At 42.8% G+C, this 23,354-nt stretch overlaps 1 protein-coding gene across 1 annotated transcript in view; it reads right to left on the bottom strand.

Moving 5' to 3' along the window:
• The window catches only part of ablim3 (actin binding LIM protein family, member 3), a 46,970-nt gene extending 26,061 nt beyond the window's left edge, over window positions 1-20,909 (bottom strand). The window contains exons 1-3 of the mRNA XM_071204533.1: window positions 20,532-20,909; window positions 14,150-14,284; window positions 1,276-1,459 (exon numbers count right to left, since the gene is read on the bottom strand). Of these exons, the coding sequence (XP_071060634.1) occupies window positions 1,276-1,459; window positions 14,150-14,284; window positions 20,532-20,544 (332 nt within the window). The 5' untranslated portion in view covers window positions 20,545-20,909. The remainder of the gene's footprint in view (window positions 1-1,275; window positions 1,460-14,149; window positions 14,285-20,531) is intronic.
• Between the last annotated feature and the right edge of the window lie 2,445 nt (window positions 20,910-23,354).

Genomic DNA, 23,354 nt, shown 5'->3' with positions numbered 1-23,354 from the left:
TTAACAGGAAGTGATGGAGGTCAGAGGAGAGATGGCCTACTTTTACTAAATCTAACAGCGTGAAACACCGGGTCAGCTCTCTTTTCCCAAATCGTGTCTCGACTAAGCAAAATGACAAGACAGCTTGAGCTTTGCTGTCAGACATGTATTGACATCCAGGAGCTGACTTAAGACCGAACCATGAGCTGAATGGCAATATTGAACGCACTATAACGATTTAGGGTTTCTTATTTTGAAAGATGCTGCTTGTGGAGCATCATTTGAGGAAGGGTTGCAGTTTCTTGAGGCAGAAAACAGTCATGCGTATACTTATCCACTCACTAAACAATCATCTCCTGTTCTCTGTCCTCCCCAGGCTAATGAATAAGAACTTTTGTGTTTCATCACAAGACAGAACAGATACATAACAGTACAAATAAAGATGTGAAGAAGTAATGTGTGCAAAGCAGCTAATGGTCAGGCACCGTCATACCTAAAATATATATTTATGCCCTGTTGCACCTCCAGGCATGACGCACCCAGAGTGCAGTCTGTTAGTGGTTCCTGTTTTTATTAGGGTGGCAGACATTATGCAAACATTTAGGCTGAATGTAGATAGAGCTTAGTTACAGATTACCATATGTTTCTTTTCCTGGCTCCTACTGTACATGTTATAATATTTATTTAATTGTATTGTTTTTATTGTGTTTTATCTCACTTTATGTATTTGTATCTGTATTTTACATACTATCTTGCAATTTAAATATATATTTTAGCACTGTGATAGATGTGTGTTGATCTGTACAGCCCACTGAGACAAATGTGCTTTGTGACATTGGGCTATATTAATATGTATGATTTGATTTGACATACAACATTTTGTAAAGGCATAGGAACTAAAGCTGTGTGGAGTGGAGTCAAACGTTTACATTTTTTTACTTGAGTAAGACTTTCATTTTGCAACAAATTAAATCAATGTTGCAAGATATGTTTAATTTTTTTAGAGAATAGGCAGTGAAGTAAAAGTAACAAAAATATGTAAAGTAAGGTTCCTTCAAAAATATCTATGCAATGAGTAAATCTGAATAGCAATGTTAAGTTTGAAAAACTAAAGTTAGCACTTTGAGGAAACTTCTTAAACACATTAGCCCCTAGGTGAGGACATTAATCAAAGCATTGTGACTTTGTGCTTTCCTTTTGCCATCAGAAAAACGAAATGTTGCTCTAATATTTGTATCCCTATACTGCTGTAACTGTGTATTTACAGTAGTACATAGTGTGTTTCTGTTTGCTTACCTGCAGACACTGCAGACAAAGCACTTGGGGTGGTAGGTGCGTCCCAGAGCGGAGACCACCTCTCCCGTGATGAAGCTGTTGCAGCGGTCGCAGCGTGTGCCGTACAGACGCTGATAGTCTGCCGTGCAGATGTGCTCCCCCTTCTTCTGGAAGAAACCGGATCTCGCCAGATCACAGTTACACACTGTGGAGACAGTAGGTGAGAGAAAGTCAGGAGTAGGGACAGACAAAACACTTATCATGCACTAACTTGTGGATGTGCTCTTGAACGCAAATGAAAAGAAGACACCGCATTATCAAGTGTTTAACAAGTCACTTTTGTCTGTTTTCCCCATGTTGTGTCGCACTAGACTTGAGTGTTTCTACTGTGTGTACGTTCCTCTTTTTCACACATGGCTGCTATGGAAGTTATTCCGCTCCAGACAGTGGTGAGCCAATTTACTCTGATGGGAATATAATGATATAATCAGCAGAACAGTCATTTGGTGCTAAACAACGTGAAGACGGAGACAAAACAACAGACCGCCAGTTCCCAGCATCCTCTGAACATTGTCTGCAGTCTCATTAAATGCCCATTTGGAAGGCTCCAACATCATTTGCTGTGAATGCACAAGGTGGGTGTGTATGTGTGTCTCTCTGCTGTGTATCCTAAGTAGAAAATGTATGCTACAACACTTTGCCCTGTAGCTGAGAGTACATTCCAGTGGGTGTAACAGTATAGCTAAAGAGCGTTTTTACAGCTCAGTGGATGGTGTGGCTGCTGGTCTCTAGTTTCTCCCGGCCTGTGCGGTTTACAACAGTTATTGTAACCTCAGGCTGGAAAAAGTGCAATGACCTGACACAGAGGGCACTGGTAAAGGTCACATGGTGTGTTAAACAAAACCAGATTTGTGCATGCATGCTCAAATGAAAAAGATCACAATTTAAAAAAAAAAAAATGTAGTAATTAAGATGTTTATGAAACTAGCATCAAGAAAATATAAATCTTCATCACGGTGAACTACGCACTCTATTTGAGCATAATATTCTTGACCCCATGAAGTAAACATGTAATGCTATGCAACCATCAGGTAATACATAGCTCAGCTGGTGAAAACCGAACCAGAGATGGGCTATAAAAACTATTTTCATATTGGCTAACCGTAGATTTACAACTTCTAATGTGATGCCTTTGGGCTCGGAAGACGTGTTCTAATGACATCGGTATAAACTATCTATACTGTATTTCTAAGGTGTATACCAACTGTCCAGTAAAAACACTTATTAACATAGCTGTTTCCATGGTAAAGTCCCTTTTGGCAGTAGCAGTACACTGTCAAACCAGCTCCAGGATTAAAATGTTATTAAAACTTTGTTCCATCCATCCATCCATCTTCTCCCGCGTATCCGTGGTCGGGTCGTGTTGGTATCAGTTCCAGCAGAGAGCCCCAAACTTTCTTTTCCCTGGCGACATCAACCAGCTCTGACTGGGGGGTCCCAAGGCGCTCCCAGGCCAGCGAAGAGATATAATCCCTCCACCTGGTCCTAGGTCTACCCCTTGGTCTCTTCCCAGCTGGACGTGCCTGGAACACCTCCCTAGGGAGGCGCCCAGGTGGCATCCTAACTAGGTGCCCGAACCACCTCAACTGGCTCCTTTCGACGCGAAGGAGGAGCGGCTCAACTCCGAGTCCCTCCCTGATGACTGAACTTCTCACCTTATCCCTAAGGGAGACACCAGCCACCCTGCGGAGAAAACCCATCTCGGCCGCTTGTATCCGCGATCTCGTTCTTTCGGTCATGACCCATCCTTCATGACCATAGGTGAGGGTAGGAACGAAAATGGCCCGGTAGACAGAGAGCTTTGCCTTCTGGCTCAGCTCCCTTTTCGTCACAACGGTGCGGTAAAGCGACTGCAGTACCGCTCCCGCTGCTCCGATTCTCCGGCCCATCTCACGCTCCATTGTTCCCTCACTCGAGAACAAGACCCCGAGATACTCCTTCACTTGGGGTAAGGACTCATTCCCTACTTGGAGTGGACAGTCCATCGGTTTCCTGCTGAGAACCATGGCCTCAGATTTGGAGGTGCTGATCCTCATCCCAGCCGCTTCACACTCGGTTGCGAACCGATCCAGTGAGTGCTGAAGGTCGCAGACCGATGAAGCCATTAGAACCACATCATCTGCAAAAAGCAGTGGCGCAATCCTTTGTTCAAAATTAAGTTAATTGGCTGCTAGCCTCATTTACTGTACAGGAACAAGAGTATCATCAATATCCTCATCTAAATAAGCGTATTTCACAATATTTCAACGAATGCCAATTCCTGATCAAGATATGCGACAGGAAAATAAAATGAAATAAAAAAGCCAAAGTGGCCTTTCTGCACCAGAGAAGGTGGTCTAACACTAAACACAGAGATTCTCACCTAAATCATCCTTAAAACACGAATGGACTTTTGGGTTTCTCAGACATGCTCAGCAGATCCTAACTGTAGAAACCGTCAGATCCCCCTGATAAGCCTGCAGCTCATGTGAAACGGGCCATACATTGGAAACGAGATCAGAGGCTTAAGGCCCTGACACACCAACCCGATTTTGGGAGTCAGAGGCCGTCAGAGGCTGTCGGGCATTCGCGGCGCCGTAGTCAGGTTGGTGTGTCCCGCACCGTCGACCGTGACACGCCTTATTTGGACTGCCAGACCCGATGCATGGCCGATTCAACATGTTGAATCGGCCATGCATCGGGTCTGGCAGTCGGACCAAATAATCACTCTGATTGGCTGTTCAGCTAGCAAATCAGTGCATGAGAAGCGAAGCGGAAGTGAGGGATGTAAACAAACGATTTAAGAAGGCACACACAGACTGCTATTCATTTTCATCTCATCATGGCGATCTGGAATGATGCAAACGAAGACCTGCTCATCACCTTGATCCAGGAGAGGCCAGCTCTGTATGATATTACGGAGAAAATATACTCTTCTTCTTCTCTGTCTTCCGGTTGTTGCCTCTTTTGAATGACGAATACACACTACCGCCGCCTGCTGGTAAGGAGAGTTATTGCCACTCACGCACTGAAGTCGGTGCGGTGTGTTCCCGTGCGACACATGGCCAAAACGCAGGAGAACACGGCCAGGCAACAGCCGACTTCAGCGTCGGCTAGTCCTCTGGTGACTGCTTGGTGTGTCAGGGCCTTTAGACGAGCAGCTACTGGAAGATCGAGCAGATGCTCAAGAACCAGACGGCAGAGACGAGTAACCTGACTACAGCTACTAGGAAAAAGCCCGAAGTAAATTGAAGATTGGCAGCAGCGGAGCCCACACTGAACCTCGTATGACAGACGACTTACAGAAGTAATTATTTGACCAAAGCTGAGTCTGTAATAAAGACTCAGCTTTGAGACGCCTCAACTCAACATCTTTCAATACATTGGTATTTTATCTGACTGTAGTGGGCATTTTTCGAGAAATCACATCCAGCAACAATACCAATGAAAACATATTCTGTTTCCACACAGGAGCCAAACCACTGACCATTCATATAGCAGGAAAAAAAAGAAATATAGTCTACGTGGAAAAAGTGCTATTTATGAGGTTAACAACTGACGGGGTTGAAACACACTGCCAGTCAATGGAGGTTGTACTGCAGTAAAAAAGCAGTTAACACTTCAAACTTAAAAATAAATCATTCTTGTTGTGGAATGAAGTACCTTGAATATCAACAAGCTGTCAGACCATGCTTTAAAGACTAAGAGCTGCTACTACATAACCACCAGTTTCAGAGTATGCTGGCAGGCTGAGGGTTCACAGACACACAGACACAGACTGACACACACACCAGACATAAACCCTTCAAAGGGGCTCATTTAATCTCAAGCTGTTTATGAGTGGAGCGTATTGACTTAATGGTGTAATAAAAGATCAATGGGCCCTCACTTAAAAACAAAACAATCTTGGCTCCCACAGGAGGACGGGAACACATAAATCCATCCCCGATGAGATGGCATTGTGCGTCTGCAGATAGGATGATGAAATGGGACAGTGTGTGCGGTGCGATATGATGATGGATCTTTGTCATCACGACAGGTCATTGGCATCAAGGCAAGGTGCCTGCAGAAGAAGGGCGGAATGAAGAAAAGGGGAAGTTTATGGGACACCAAAGTGAAGATTTGAAATAGCGTGTGTAGAAATGTGTGTGTGTGTTTGCAAACCACATTTCCAAAACCACTGTAAAATGGCCTCAACCTTCAAAAATCATCCCTATGCATTTTAAACCAGACTATCTGAGGCTAAACACCAGAAACCCAAATCACAGGCTATGTGATGCCTTCATGGAAAATGGGAATGGGAGAGTAAGTATTTCCACATTTATTAAATGCTTTGTCATGGAAAACAAATCACTGTGACTTGAAATGGTCCATTGCATTCATTTGATAAGAACATGTTTTAATTTGTAAACCCTAAATTGCAACATTCAGCATCATCATTTACTGTTTTGTTCCCTCTCTTCCTCCCTCTCTCTCATTGAAAATGATTTGCTTTTCAATCTCCCCCCAGAATGGTTTTCAAATGACTTGAATCTGCTCAATTAGCCTATTGCACCTCATTAGCATATGGACGCCTGACCAAATCACAGCCAGAAGACTGGATCTGCTCAGTCGTGATTGGATGGGCTGGCTGGATGGTTCACCTGTTCTGGCTAATCATTTGGTTTTCTTCTGACTGGACGATTGGCTGGATGCTTTGCAAAGAGCCTCCCCCTTCCACAGTTGCCATAGGAGACGTAAACCTTCCACAGTTGCCCTAGAGACAGCTAGGTCCCTGAGCCTGAATGATGTGGTGATGGTGGCGGCACATTTGTTTTTGTTGGTTGAACTGGTCGCTGTAAATACTAATGTCATTTGTGATGATGACTTCATACCAGTTTGAAACCTTCTGTGTTTGCAATACATTGAACTGACACTTTAATTTCACCTCATTGGGACACAAACTAAATGATCCAATTGTCCAATAAGGTATGATTTGTTAATTTAACAAGTTACCAGCAATGATTCAAGATAAAGTTCTCAAATCTGGTTTTGATGCAACATAATTATATATTGAGATTTGAGAATTCACATGCAGTGAATTATATTACACAGATTGTCCCTTTTAACCAAAATGGTGATACAACCATAGTCTTTATATCGAGACCATCTTAAAGTCCACCAATACACGCACACTTGCACAAACACACTTTAAATACATATTATAAGCAACTGTCCAAAGATTGAATCACACTTTTGTTCCTTCATGGGTAACTATTGGATGATAGGAAAGAGTATTGGGGCCAAAGGAGATATTTCTTTTTAGATCTGACCAAAACAAATTATTTTTCTGAGGTTAACATCAGAATTCTGGTCATCCCCCCCAAAAATGATCATTTGGTCCAAATGATCTTCCGTAGATAAGCCGTAAATGCATTATCACGGTGCAAAAAGGGGAAGTTTTTATTTATTTGCAAGATACCTTGGTAGACTGAAAAGTGAAGGCAATATCTAGAATCTAGATGTTGCCTTTTAAAACATCTAGATTCTAGAGCTTTTAACATTCTTCCAACCTCTCGACATGAGACTCCTATTTTGAAAGCTTATTTGCAAGAAGGTCCTCAGCTTCTCTTATTTTTAGCCCTAACCATTCATCAGAAGTTTCAAACGTCTCCTTCTACATGTTACCAGCTGAGTGGGTGGAGTTGGGTCAGAGCTTGGTGTCTCCACTGCCACAGAGACGTGGCTTAGCTTGGATCTGAGATAAAAGGCTTTGGTTACAGCCGCACAACCAGCACCACATGGTGTGGACACCCACTCATAAAAACAACAGCCTAATACAATCAACCTACTGCACAACCAGCCTGTCACATTGTCCTCTGAATGGCCTTGGGGGATTTATACTGTTGTTACTCATGGGAAAACACACACAGTTTGAGTGGGAAATCATAATAATGTAGAATTCCCAAGTTAATTACATTTGAGTTTTCTATATATTATTATTGGAGACATGGTAACATGTATTATCAATTAGCTTCTTCACCGGAAAATACTGAACTTTGCAAGACAAAACTACATCAAAGACTTAATCTATTTGAACATGTTATGATCTTTACCTGAATGGCGCTCTAATGAGGAAACCTAAAAAATGCTGCTTCTCTTTTTCATATTGCTCTTTTTTGGCAACGCTAGAAGTTAGCATCAAGAGGATAGGTCTAGTGATTAGAGGTTAGCATGTAAGCCGCTGTCTGCAGCTGTGGTCATTAGAACCGCACTGATTAGGCACCCACAGGGGGTCCGCGTGATTGGGTATTTATCTCCAGCCAACAGACGCAATTAAAATTCCCTTCTGAAAGTCGGCCCAGGCCGGAACCCCAAAATAGTGCTGACAACCCCGCCTTTCTCCCTTCCCTTTCTCTGTCTTTCCGTTTCAAGACTGCTTTCAAATCTTTGTGGCTCTGAGCACAAGGTCTCCACTTTATCTCAATTTGCACCCTTTTTTCTCACCACAGGACTGAACCTCTATGCAATCTCCCCTTCTCTCCTTTTCCTCCCTATTTGTCTTCTCCCTGACCTTACTATTCTACTGTTGGGTCTTCATAATATGCTATTAAGTTAATGAACATGCTTTACCATAAAGTAGCATCACCCACATGTTATGCTAATTTCCAAATAATAGGGGCATTCACGGATAGCAGAGAGGAGTGTATGTAATGGGGCAGTGACAAGTTCCAGCAGGGGAGACTCGCACCTTCACCCCCACATCTCTGCTACCGACGTGGGGCCCAGGCTCCTCCGCCCTCCCCCTGTCCCCCTGGATCTGTGCCCCCTCTGACAGGAGGAAACACTTCAAGAGTACATAATGTGTTTTCTCAAGTTGTGCCAAATCACAGGGGGTAGAGGAGGTGGTCAGAGACAGGAAGAGGAGCGAAACAAAAGTCTAAAAAGCACACTAGCAGCTCTGTGAGGCTGTACTCCGGCATGGGGCTTTCAGCTAAATGATAAAGTCACGATGGGTAGATGTCTAGAGGGTATAGCATTAATCATGCCTTTATCCAAGTAAGGCTCACTAAAGTTAATGCGATCCTCTGGGAAACATTCATGTCTGTACTAATTTTTATGAAAAGCTATTCAATAATGCTTAAGACACTTTGCTCTGTACTCAAATGTGCTCGTGATTCTATAGAGGCAAAGGCAGGGATCACTAAATTCATTAGGATTCATCTTCTGGGAACAATTATTATGGCATAACATGTTCTTTCAATTTACCAATTGTATATTTTACAGAATTAGTAAAAACATTTGTCATCTTTAATAACTGTAATATATACCGGGCTGCTAAATCCTAAGAACTGCTGCAGGATTTGATTTGTAGATTTGATTTGTTGTTGATCTGTATTTTTGAAAATGATGTAACTTTTGTAGTTTTTATCTTTTTTAGCATATTGTTTATTATATTATAACTTAGTACTTTTTTTAACGCATGTAAGATATGCAACACTACGCTGTCTGTGGCTCTTTCCTGCTGTAACGCTGCAAATGTCCCCTTCTGATTCTGCTGGCACTAAGGACATAACCTGGAAAGTCATCAAGGTTCATCTTCTGGAGACCTCGAATATCTGTAATTCATTGCATGTCAACTTAAATTATTTTAAAGATGTTGGACAAAAATGGTCAAAAAGGGGTAAAGTGAAGCTCCAGTATCTCCTGAGTCAGCAGGATTCATCATTTGGAGACTGCGACTGTATGGAAGTCATAACAATCCATCCAATCGTTGTTGACATATTTCAATCTGGACCAAAGTGGCAGGGTCTCTGACTGACACTAACATCCTTTAGAGCCATGCCTTCTGCATGTGTTGCTATCAAAAAGAAAATCAGTACAGAAAACAGATGCAGAAAACATCAATGACAGTTTTCCATTACTGTACCGCTGCTGCGACAGGATACACATAATACCCACAGAAACAGAAAGAGAGTCAGCTTCAGGCTAAAGCACAGAGAAACCGTGCATGAGTGACAAGGTTCCCCCCAGCATGTGGCGACTGTAGTTGATGGAGACAGATGGTTGCTCAGTGGAGTCCCTTCATACCAGCAGACCAACCCCCAGCTTTTAACCCTCTGAGGGCTGATGAGACACTCAGACTGTTCTGAGGGGAACATATGTGTGAATGAGATCTCACACACACACACACACACACACACACACACACACACACACACACACACACACACACACACACACACACACACACACACACACACACACACACACACACACACACACACACACACACACACACACACACACACACACACACACACAGGGATAACCAAACTACTGGGGGAAATTGACAAGTAATAAAAAAGCTCTACAGGTCCTGCTCTATGTACAGATGTACTGCTTTGCTCGCTTAATGATCCTCTTTATCATACAGAAATCCCTCCTTTACTTCACTGACACTCTTAAGCCGCTCCACCTTACCGTGTTAGACACACACTGTCAACCAGACACTCTCACACACACGCACTAAATGACAAAGGGAGGCTGTGAGTGTGTGCCACTCCCTCAGGAGGGTGAGTGTTTGAGAGAGACAAGCGAGGAATAATCCCTGTCATCTCCCTCCGATCCTGGAGAGTCGTCGGGGAAAAGCGCCGCTGCCTGCCGAGCTCCCTTCCCTCTCCACCGGAATCTCTCCCTAGCAACCAGACATTGGCGTGGTGATTGGACCAGCATGCCAGCGGTTGCTATAGCTACAGGAAGCTCCCCTTCCCAGTAACCCCCCACTTTTTGCCTGTGCTGTGTGTCTCTTTTTCTACAACCTCTCTTTCTTCTTTCTCTTTATTCCTCTTGATGTTTGTCTCTTCCTCTCCTCAGCTATATTTTTCATTCTATATCGTCCCTGGCCGTCAGAGAACAGAAGTGCAGTACAGTGGGTCGATGTTATTACCACAGAGGTTGAGTGATGGGGGCTAATGGCATCCTAAGGAAGGCTGAACTGACTGAAAAGGGTCTGCAGAGAAAAGGACAAATACGCTGCAATTTCACGAGAGCCCTGCTGAGAATACCAGCAAAGAAATGGAGCATTAGTGGAGCAGTCAAGTATTTATGTGACCTGTCGGTGTAAATCTGCTATTCCCTTTAGCGCTGTTTTATGAGAACAATCTGTTTTGTTTCCGAGAATAAATAACTACTGGGAGCAGCTTGGCAGTTCATGTGCGAATGTGTCTGTGTTTGCATCCGTCTCTGTCAGTTGTTGTATATTTGTTTATGTGCCTCTGCGCTTTCTGTTAGCATGTGAGTTAGCTGCACGCGCACATTTCACTTTGGCGGGTGATTTATGGTGTACGATTTGCGCTCGTGCCACTGACAGGCCCCGCTGTTTCTATTGGAATCCAAAAGTGCCAATTATGCTTCAGAGACGGGATACATGTGGTCACTATGTCATTAGGCCAGAATGCACCATTCAGCCCGTCTGCCAGTAATACAACACCACATTATCCATACAGTACAGCCCGCTGCTACACCGAGAAGTGCTACAGGATACAGATAATACCCACAGACATATACACACACACCCACTGCCTTTTCTATGTCTGGAGTTGATGCATCAATCTGTGAGCTGGCTCCGGCATTTTCCACAGTCTCCTTTTTTGAGCTGATTGCGTGGCTGCCTCTTGGTGCTATAATCAGCTGCTGTATAATGGGTTCAAATGAGAGGTTAAACACACATGATGAGTGATCTGTTCTTCTTCTGACTAATGCATGAGAGAGGCATTATGGTAATGTGCCAGGAGGAAGGCACTGTGGCTTGATAACGTGTAGGGAAAGGCAGAGGGAGGGTAAAATGATGGATGGGATGGATTGATTAATTTCTGTCTCTTAAATTGAATGCGTGTGCTCGTAAACTATGAGTGTGTCTGCCTGTTTAAGACTGTGTGGTTGTGATGTATTCAGTATAATGTAGTTTAGGCATAGTCAGCCCTTTGGTGGGGAAAAGAGGCAGAAAAAAAGTTGAAGGAGGAAAAAAGGGGGAACGATTTCATGTCATGGTTTTCCAGTGCAAATGAATAGACTGAGGGACACACAATATCATTGGTCAAGGTCAATAACATGAGTACGGAGTCCCTGGAGAGGAAAAAAAGACCAGCAGAGAACTAAATCAAATGTGAAAACACACCCCACTCACATAGTTCATAAACACGCCCGACAGATATGGTAATTGGCAGCCTACAGTGGATTGTCACAATGGTATAATACAATTTAGCCATTAGCCTCTAAATCGCACGCCCCGCATGCCAATGTCATCCCTTCCCAAGATGAGAAGTTGATTTCATGCCTGTGTGACTGTCATCAGGAAAGAAAGGGAGAAAGCGAGGAAAGAAAGGAAGAGAGAGAAAAACTGAGAGAAAAATCAACAGAGGGAATATAGAAATGCGATCTTAAATACTTCTGCAACACTCACAGGCAGTCAACCACAGAAAATATACACAGGGACTAATGAATAGCAGAGAATAGAAATACAGACAACACAACATAGATATGAAGTTCAAAAGAACATGTTTGAGTGTGTGAGGGGGGTGAACAATAACGCTGAACAATAACGCTTTAGGAAACTGCTGTCTCTGCAGAGGCCTATAGAGCTCTTATACAGGGATGTGGCAGAGTCAGGCTGCACAATAGTGCCCCATTGCCTCATGGGACGAGGAGAGCTCTCTGGAACATGAGAGTGGAGGGCTGTCTGATGGGTGTATTAACATGATACTCATCAATGACAGTTTTCCATTACTGTACCGCTGCTGCGAGTTGAGAGGGAAATTAAAAAGAAGAGGAGCAAGTGGGAATCAGATTGGTATTACACTCAAGAGATGATGTAATGTGTAGGCTACCCAAACAGCACCCCCACTCCCCCCTCTTCTTCTCTTTTCTGCTCGCTTCCTGTGTTCACCCCCCTTTTTCTCTGGGGCACAGAATAGAGTCTCCCGATTGGTTAATAGCGCCACAGAGATGCTGAGAATATCCACCAACCAGGGCCCGGGTGCCCCTTCACACGGTTACCACAGCAACCCCTCACAACCACAGCGAGCGAGCGTACGTACATGCATGTATGGTTGTGTTAATGTGTGTGTGTGTTTGTGCACTGTATAGATGTGTTTTCATATGTGTGTGTGTGTGTGTGATAGCTACACGTAGGGAACTTGTAACAACAGCCCTCCAATGAGTAGCCTTCAGTTATCTACTGTGTACTGAGCTCATACAGTAAATAAACAGGGCAGTGAAAGAATTAGTGAGGTCTGCGTAAACATATATACAACAGTCTATGAACTATAAAATACATTTAAAATTAATATGTAAAAAAAGATCATAAACACATGCATTTAAAGAGTCAAGACACTTTAAAATGTACCCTATTAAGGTAAATATGAAACTACTATTATACTGAAATCCTTTTAATGACTATTAAATGTTAAATTGGTGATGACAACATGATGCACAATACACAATTGAAGCTTTCGGGTTTATTGAATGTATGATATTTATATATAACAGTGCCAAATCTGGCCTATTTTAAGTCATGTAAAGGGGCCTGTTGTATACTGCATTTCAATGGTCTATTTAACATTCTGTAGAGCCTTATACAAGTAAGCCACTGTGACATAATGTCAACATAACTCAGTCCATAAGTAATATAATGGCTGGTGAACAAAGTGGAGAGAGATTTGTGTCAGGTGTCCATTAAGCCAGATTATCCTATAATTATGCAAAAACAGCTGTGATTAGATGAATGCAAAGTAGACATTTACTTAAAATTCTAGTTTCTTATTTTAAAGTCATTTCCAGATGACAGAAACTAACCATGACTGATTGTCTTTTCTTTGGAAATAGCATTATTAACATAAACATAGGTAGGCTACAGTACAGTAGCTCAGGGCTGTGCAGCAGCACGACAAATACAATTTCTCGGTTCTGTGAGTTCTGATTAAAACATGCACAAATGCTTGGCTGTCATAAACCCCTGTTAGACCTCCAATTCACTCCGCAAATGTAGAGAGGTTGTTTTTCCAATCTTGCTAAGCCAAAGAATAAGAAAAACTACACTCTTTTTAAATGTTTCACTTCCAGTCATCCCAACCGCTTGCAGCATGAAACTCCAGGAAAACATTTTGCCTGTGCGGTCGAGCCAAATAGGACTTTGAAAAAGATCAAGTTATCATGGGTGTAAAGTCTGCAGAATTTGATCGTCAATAATATAGACGATCAAAAAAGATATAGACTCTATATATTTTTCGTATTACGAAAAATATATAGTCCTAGGTTTGTATTTCCTAAAATGCCAAACTATTCCTTTAAACAGATATGAAAAAACATATTTAAAAGAAAATTAGACACAAACATAATACTCTCCCAGTTGTTAAAGGATGTGAGGATGTCACCATTGTGTCTGTTTTAGGTCACCAATGCTCACCTGTAGCAGTGCAAAGCTCATTGACACATTTGTATTCGAGCACAGCGTGCTGAAGGAAAATCCTCTCAAAGTTGGCAGTGCACTATCAAGCTAACTTAGCAGGAGACTAAGTCCCCTGCAAGGCACCTCTGATCCATTCCAATCCCCACCATGGGCTAATCGTAGCACTCAGCATGTACACTAGGAGATGGATGAAGACAGAGTGTGTCTGGGTGTGTGTACGGGAGGTAAGGATGTGATCAAGACAGATTGATTTGTCACTAGTCTACTGGTGTCTGAAACTCTACTTTACTGTAACGACAATTATTACCATGACCACCAATTCCTGGAGACAGACAGAACCTGTCTGTGTGATCACTATGGCTGCACTTGCTGTGTGGTGCTGATGTGGATCATGTTACTATGTCTTACCGGTGCAGGTGAAACACTTGACGTGGAAGTGAGTGTCTTGTACTCGCACCACCTCTCCTTTGCATACTTCCCGACATCGCTGGCACCGGATGGGTCCAGAACTTCGTTCACCACCTGGAGAGCCTTGGTGATAAGCTGCCGAAAAAAGAAAGACAAAAATGTATTATTGAATTCACTCTAATTGATATTAAGTGGACAGCGTTTTCATTCAAAAGCCTTATCGATTTCAGCATGAAGCTCAACAAAACTGCATTTCATATCAGAGGTTTTTCCACTGTATGCAGCAATCCATCACCAGACTCTCTCTGAGACTGAGTACACTATACTGTGCAGTTCACACAATAATATCAGTGTAGCTTATGTCAACACTCGTTCTAAAGCTGCGAGGTCTGACACCTACAGTATGTAAGCCGGGTAAGCTCCAGGCTTTCTCTCCCACTGTCTTTACTTTTCACATATTCATACTGGCTGACAGGCACTCACACCCGTGTACACACTCACACCCGTGCACACACACACGCACACACACAGCACACACACACACACACACACACACGCGCGCGCACACACACACACACACACACACACACACACACACACACACACACACACACACACACACACACACACACACACACACACACACACACACACTGCTGTGTCAGGTTGGAAAGTGGATGGATCCCCTTACCTCATTATGCCTCAGCTTACATGCCCGACGTCTGCAAGCCTGGTAGCTATATCACATTGTCAGGAAAGCTGGTTCTTACTTTGAGAGCCTTAACAGTAATTAAATAAACCCTCTCACGAGCAAAAAGGTCAAAATCATAGAATAATTTGATCTTAAGTTAATACTATTTATTGTGCTGTCAGGGGCTATTTAAAGGTTCTTCTTTATAAACAGATTGTTTATTCACAAGCACAGACAACCAGACTTTCAATACTAAGCCTGCACCAGAACAGCTGTGTTCAAAGTCTCTCATCTTCCTTAAGTAGCATCTGAGTGGTCCTACAGTTTGTGGGAAGGGCATAATGGCAGGGTAACCAGCAGGCATTACTGTCTACCTGAGAAGCGGCCTGAAGGACTTTGCTACTTCAGTCAGAGCAGCATCAGCATATGGGCTGGCGTGACAGACACACCGATTCCATTTCACTGGATGAATCCTGAAGGACTCGCAGCACTTAAAAAGTCTAACAGCCTTGCACGCTTCAAAGCCGTGCAAGCTCCAAGTTTGACAACATTGAATGCATAGTTTGTGTACGAAGTGCGAGGGTATACATTCATGGGTGCATGACAGAGTGAATGCACTACTCAAGTTAATGTTCCTTCTTGGGACAGGAGTGTGGGCACTGGAAATATGCAATCTTTCCCACTCCCACTCTCCCACACTCAAGTCTCTGTTAGTTCATTGTTTTCCTCACAATGCTGGCAGCACCACTGGGACCAGCGGCTGGTTTAAATAATGACACTCCTTTGAAAGTGGGTTTTTGTATATGTGCGTGCGTGTGACCAGGAAAAGGTCTTTTTGGTCATAAAACCAAATGAGCAACACTGATCCCATCAGGTGTGTACGAGAGATAATGCGAGTACATGTGCCGACTCCACTGGAAATACACAGGATATTTGTTTACAATGCTGACCTTCTGAAATATGGCCAAAACAAACCTCTGGCTCTGCTTTCGCCTCAGCCAGGTAATCAAAACAATACCTACATTAAACAGACAGAGGGGAGGCAAATAGCAGAGAGTCCTTCACATTTACTAAAGAAGATCACTTGTGGAACTTGTTTAATGTGCATGCCAACAGGCTCCACCTACGCAGAGCATCCATGTACTCAATCAACTCAGGAGCTGACGTATTACATTACGTCAGGGTGGTTCATTCTCATAGAACACAGCCAGGCTCTCTTTCTAAACCCATTAGAGAGCTCTCAAACAGCCCTCCATCCTCTCCCATGCTGAGGTGTTGTGAGTCAGTCTTCTAATTATAGTCACTGGACTACAGGTGTAATCCACTGATCTCAAATCAGTGGCGACTGCTCTGGGAATAACAGCCGACAGGTGATAAAAACCGTGCCAGGGTCGGTAAGGTCGACAGCATCTCCAGGGACACAGAGAGGCTGCTGCTATTTCTGCCCCTGACCTGACAGCCCCGGGGAAGAGCATGCTTGGAGCTCAGTCACAAGGGATGCTGGGAGATCAGCGGTGAAGAGTGAGCGGAGCGAAGACTGGGGTTAACGAATCAAAGAGAAGCCAAATAAAGTCAATTCCGGATCAATCATATGAGGAGACTTTTTCAAACTTTAAAAAGTTGTCAACTACATGAATATCTTCGAGGGAAAAAACAATTCCCACAATACATTTATTTTTGTCATCAAACCATCCACAACCTGCAATGCTTAAAGCTGAGGCCAATCCAGACCAAACCAGTGGGTAGCTAATGGCAACATAACCCTCCTGTTGTCTTCGGGTCAAATCTGACCAATTTACTACTTTCATCAATCATAACTTTTTTGTTTTACATTCGATTGCATTAAGGCTTTATGATATCCTTCACTGTAAACATTTGAACATATACAATTGCTGATCACCACTTGCATTGCATTTTGGATGGTTAAGTCAACGTGTAACTAGCTACAATTGTGTTTTTGGTACACTTACTACACAGAAAACAAAGCAACACCACGCCTTTAATTCAGGTGTCTCCATGCCATCCCCCATCCCCTCTCTTTACCCCCCTTTATCTCTGTCAGGACCTTGGTAAGAGGTATTCATCAGAGCAGCGATGGTGTCCAGTGGTATCACAAACATACTGTCACTGTGTGGAGAGGGAGAAAGGTCAGAATGCTGCTGACAGCCTGAATGATCACTCAATCCCAACAGAGGCCAAGGTCATGGAGACAGCAACCTTGAGGACTGGTCTTCGTTTTATTATATTCATTTAACATTTTAGAAAGAGCTAAAGGCCTGCGGATTAAATAGAATCTGAATGTTTCCATAAAGTTTCCTTCCCGCAAGGGCTTTAACTGTTGTCCACAAATCCAACAGAATACCAGTGAATAACCAAATGACAGGGCAAATGATCAAGAAAAACATGAGCCTGATTTTATCTGGAATTGGAAATATATACCAGTTGTACGTGACTGTTTGCGATGAATATTCACGTGTGCACCCCAGCATCTGTGTTTGCATCTGTGCTTCTTTTTCTCCCACCTTTGTTCTCTGTGTTATTGAACTAAGGCGTCTGGCAGGAGGAGTGATAAATGGGGTTTGGCTCTGGTTCGGACTGCTCACCAGATGAGGCAGAAGAGCAGGAATCATATATGATACCACCCTCTTCATGTCTACCCTTGTTCTGGCTCACTCCTCCCATAAAACAGCAAAAACACAACCGACATTGAATCAGCACATGGAGTGTCCATCATTTGATCGAGCACTGTCCCGTGTATCTATACATGTATGTATATGTTCCCTTCTTTAAGTGGGGCATAGAGAGGACACTGTCTGTCAGCGCATTTACCATTAGTTCCATTTGGACACTTTGGTACATTCATACCACCCCGCGGATCATTTCCCATCATGTTGTGGGATCTGACATTTAGACTTTCAGCATCATAAATGCTCCTTTCACCAAACGCATTGATCCATGAAATGGTATCTGGAAATGCTCGATTTCAATAGACTTTGCCAAACAACTTGGAGAATGAATCCTTGCGCCAAGCGTGATGTACCACCTTTTTTTATAGCCAAAATCGAGTGAAGGCAATCCTTTGAAAGACTACAATGAGTTCACGTTCTAGCATGGAGTTTTAGAGCTGTTCCTAATGAACACTAAACACATCGTGCAGCTAAGGCTACAATGAAGAGTGCCATTGTTTTGCAGGTATTTGGTCATTTAAACATGTTGGCGCTAGATGAAATTCAGTGATGCACAGTCTTCACGATGCACTACATAACACGTCAAAGGTCACCAAAGTCATAAAGATTTATCCTCTGGGTGCAATGCTTGTAGAAAATTGCATGGCCATCCAATCAGCCGTTGTTGAGATATTTCTGTCAAAGTGGTAAACTAATCGCTGCTCGCGTGGCTAAGAAAACTAAACATGAAACTACATGGAGATTACAGCAGCCGCTGATTTCCATTCTCATCAAGCATTCAAACCATGTCTTAATCATTAGGTTGCATGAGGCGCAGACGCGCTTTTGGAAGTCAAGACACCCAAATGGGAATGCCTTTTTGAAGTATTTTAACTCTGTATAGAGAGGAAGGGAGGGAAGGAGGGAGGTGTCAGTCTCTGCAGACTGCCTCAGGTCCCTGAGCTCAATGATCACTGTATTGATCAACATGTGTTTTACTTGTATCGCTCCCCTGACACACACTACTGTACATACACTGCATTCAGAAACTGGTCCTTACTCTGTGTGAACATTTCTTATTGTGTATAAAAAACCAAGGTCATTCCCACCAGAAACTAACCTTCTACACCCACAGTCCTTCCTGGAGTGCCAGCCAGGCAGAAAATAGGGGTCTGACCCGACACACACACACACACACACACACACACACACACACACACACACACACACACACACACACACACACACACACACACACACACACACACACACACACACACACACACACACACACACACACACACACACACACACACACACACACACACACACAAAACCCAGTGACCATGATAGAGATAGAAGGCCATGAAGATGAAGACAGCCAGTCAGAGCTGTGTGCAATTACTCCGCCTGTGTCGATGGCCCCTGGGCTATCACGCCCAATGCAGCGGAAAACGCCGCACACAGAACAGCCTAACAGGCCCGTTCACGTCTGAAAACGGTGTTGAGAGAGGAGGGGAGCATATGTTTGACTGGCTGGAGGGGTGGGAGTCAAGGAGAGGGTCTTTCCTCAGCTCTGACGCCTGCTGTGTTTTCATGCCTGAAGTCAGACACTTGTCACCCCATCCTCTGCCTACTGTGACCATGCCGTCACACAGCTCAATGCAGACATACACAGGTTCCCACAAACTCACATACAGGTTGACATGTTGCTGATGTGTGTGTTTGCGTGGATTACCTGTTTAGGCACATGCTTTTAAATCAGGAGAACTTGTGACAGCTCTCCACATGCCGCCTGCATGCGCTCCTCCCCCTCCTGTGTCAGCTGAGAGAATGCATTTTGAAGCTTAACAAAATAATTGTACACATTTTCTATAGGAGGGTAAGCGAGGAGCTGCGTCACCACTCGTGGGTCACGCACGGCACGGGGACTGGCCGTCTCTGTACCACAGGGTTAAGAGCACTGGATAAATAATGGAGTGGCACACAATGACAGACTAGATTATGAATCATGCAGTGATACCTCGCTCATCCTGAAGACACTGAGGACAGGAGAGGGAGGACAGGAAGCACATGACACAAGAAGTTAACCAAGCACCGGGTGCACCTCAAATACAACTGCCATAACTGTCATCAACGGGACTCTTTAAAACGTCTTACAAGCCTTGTGAATCCAACGATGACTTGTAAACAATAAAGTGGAGCCACAAAAGCACATGCCCACACAGCTGACCATCATAGGCCTACAGGGGAAAGCCCTGATTCAGCAAACAGAGGATAAGGGTCACAGTCAGCTGATGCAAGGTCAGGTCAGCATCATGGCAGGCCCCGGGCCGGTTTAGGGTAAGTATGACAGGATGTCAGGCTTATTTGGCATGCGCTGAATCACAGTGAACCACATCAGAAAGCCCCAGGAATCTAGGTGTTTTTCCTCGAGCAGTGAATGTGTTAGAAGACAGGTGGACTTTTAAGAAGAGGGGACAGCTGTAGACTGGTCCCTGCTAGAGAGGTCAAATGTACTGCTGATGGTGGCGAAGAGGCATGGAAGAAGATGAAAGTGGAGGGGAGCAGACATTGGGAGGGACCGAGCAACAGCTGTTAGGTAGATGAAGAATCCCAAAAATGCTCTTCTATGAATGAACTCTGGGCAAATGCTACTTTGACCTCCAGATATATTTAGCTCCCCTATCCACTCTAAACCAGCCCAGTCTTTATCATGGGGCTTGATACACACACTATAAACAGAAGCACGATTCACCCCAATTTTATATTATAAATATTATTATTAGTAGTATTATTATTTTCTTGAATATGCACATCTCAACTAAGTATGGCCATTCATTCGAATATTATGCTTTAATGAGGTGAAATTGAATCACGTGGCTTGAAATTGATTTCAACATTTTAAATTGCCACTTTCTTTAGAGTCGTGGAAATATAGGCAATTATTGTTCAATGTTAGTTTCACACGTTGCTGGTCCATGCGCTGAGAGTGGAGAGATGAAGCGCGCAGGAATGGACTTACCACTGGAACTCATGATGCCCAATGTTGTTCTTATCTCAAACAAATCGTCTCCGTCGATGATAATCCCATAAAGCAAGAGGGAATCTTCTCGGAGCAGTTCACTCCTTCCAAATTGTGTAATTAAAAATGCACATCAAAGTGAACGTAAATGATGATGCTCTCTCACTCTCAATAACACTGCTTCCAGTGTAATTTCTGACAAGGTGGACAGATAGATAATAAGAAAAGAAAAATAACGCGAGGATATTTCCAGTGCTTTTAAAATCCAAAATGAGGCTCCTGTTGTTTCTGTGTGTTTTGTTTTTAAAGACAAACAGACGCCAGTTAAAACACAATGCTGCTCAGTCGGATTCCACCTTCACATTTTCGCTCCTTGCTGTTTCCAGCTCCGCCGCGCTGCACTGCTGTCACCGCGCGCGCCTCTCACTCTGCACGCACACTCAGAGGGCAGCTTCCGGTCTGCACTTTCAAAATAAAACTCATCAAGGGAGTTTCTTGACTGACAGAAGAAACATTGATAGACTTTTTCTATGTCTATTGGTTCAGATTTGACTTACTACTAGTCGAATTAACTTCCTTTAATGTGTTAAGTGTTCGATATTGTTGTCAGACTAATTGGCCCATTCTTTTGAAAATCCAGAAAACAACCAATTAAAACACGTGATTTGAGAAGCCCGTGATAACTATTTGAATAGCTGTAAAGGGCTTAAAGAGCTTTCCTTATCTACACATGTATTCCATTTGTTTGAATGTATCTTTTAATGATCAGTTTCAGGAGTAATGAAGCATCGGGGGTCAACCAAATGATCAAAACCTTACCCTTTAAAAAACCTTAATTTCAAAATGTCTTAAACATAAAATTAGGTAGATATTTTTAAGACTTAAGAAAAGCATTTACCTAAATGGGAATACAGGAGAAGGCAACATTATTGTGGAGGAATAATTCCACAGGTGTTCATTGCATAATTAGCCCACAGTATTGAGTGTATGCAAGTCACTTTGAGTCAAAGCGTCTAACAAATGACATGTGATGTAATTTAATAACTTAATGTCAGAGGTGGGAGAAGTACTCAGATCTTGTAATTGAGTAAAAGTAAAAGTACCAGAGACCAGGCATACTCTGTTACAAGTAAAAGTTGTAATCAAAAGGTAAAAGTAGAACATGATAAGCATACAAAAATACTTAAAGTACCCAAAGTAAAAGCACTCACTATGCAGATTTTTATTTTTCAGAATAATATATTATACGTTTTGATTATAATTATTGATGCATTAAAATGTTCTCAAAGCTGGTAAAGGTGCAGCTAGTTTTAATGACTTTGTATACTGCAGGGTAGCTTGTGAATTTACTCCCGGTGGAACTAAAGTCTGATTTAAGTGTTGATTATATTTCACATAATTAATTCAAATCTGCAAAGTAACTAAAGGTACAAAATAAATGTAGTGGAGTAAAAGTACAATATTTACATTTGAATTGTAGTGAAGTAGAAGTACAAAGTAGCATAACATGGAAATACTCAAGTAAAGTACAATTATCTTGAGTAAATGTACTCAGTTACTTGAACTTACTTCCCACATCTGCTAAATGTCACTTGGATCTGGACTGGAGATTGAGTAGCAATTAACACATTTTAATGATTTTATTGTGAAAGTGCATCTGATTTATTTCCGGTGTTCCTCTGACTTTCTGTTGGTCACTTGACTGCTCTCTCTTTATTATCCTGGGTTGAACGACGTCACTCTGGGCTGCTGTGGACTCTTTAGGGACAGTTTAGCCTACATCACACAGCTAAGTGTTAAAAAGTCATCAGTCTCCATATGATTTCGTTTCTACACGAGGTGAAGATCGAGATTCTCTGAAGCATCAATTATTTATTTAATAATCAGTCAACCAGTCACATTTTAAACTTGGCAGAACATTACTTATCATCATTGGTAACATTTCAATTGAAATGGACACATTATTGCGCGAATATAATTGAATATTCTGGAGGGCTTTTGTGAAACTGAGGATTGTTTGTTGTTTTCCCTACACCGCCAGGCTTGGCTTGTTGCTAAAGCTGTCATGACACCGCCCTCTTCTGGAAAGTCAACGTAAGCAAATCAGTTAATTGGATTATTGACGGTGGAGCTATTGTTGAGGGGGGAGGTTAATTGTAAATCTGTTGACTGATTTTCTATGCTGTGTTTGCCTGTAGAATAACGCTGATGATATTATAGTAGCCTGTAAAGGAAATAGTTGTTCTTAACAATTGAACTGTGTATGATTCATAGTAAATGCATTATGACCATACACTATTTATAGTATTCTGACTCAGTGTTTAGTATCACTGTTGAATGATCTCCATGTGATTGTCTGCTGTTTCCCAAACAGTCTTAGTCATGTGTCGAATCAAAACCACATAACAACCAATCACATTTATTGAAGTCCTTCAAATGCAACAAAAGTAAATGACCTGGGAAATTAGAAGATTTCAAAACATACAGACAAATAAACTGGACCTGAAACCAGAAAAGAAGAAATATTGCAGTGTCAGCTCTGACTGTGCACACTGAGTAATATTTGTGTGTGGTCTGTTTTTATTAAGGCAACTGACTGCCTTGTCCCGTGTCCTGAGGAAGCCCTGGTTCTGATCCTGGAGGAAACTGGACAATGGGTGGATGTGGTGGCGCCTCTCTTTCTCTCTCTCTCACACTCTCACACACACACACACACACACACACACACACACACACACACACACACACACACACACACACACACACACACACACACACACACACACACACACACACACACACACACACACACAGTCTTACCTC

Source organism: Pseudochaenichthys georgianus, chromosome 10 (genome assembly GCF_902827115.2).
Source record: "Pseudochaenichthys georgianus chromosome 10, fPseGeo1.2, whole genome shotgun sequence".
NCBI lineage: Eukaryota > Metazoa > Chordata > Actinopteri > Perciformes > Channichthyidae > Pseudochaenichthys > Pseudochaenichthys georgianus.
This window is presented reverse-complemented; position numbering and strand designations above follow the sequence as displayed.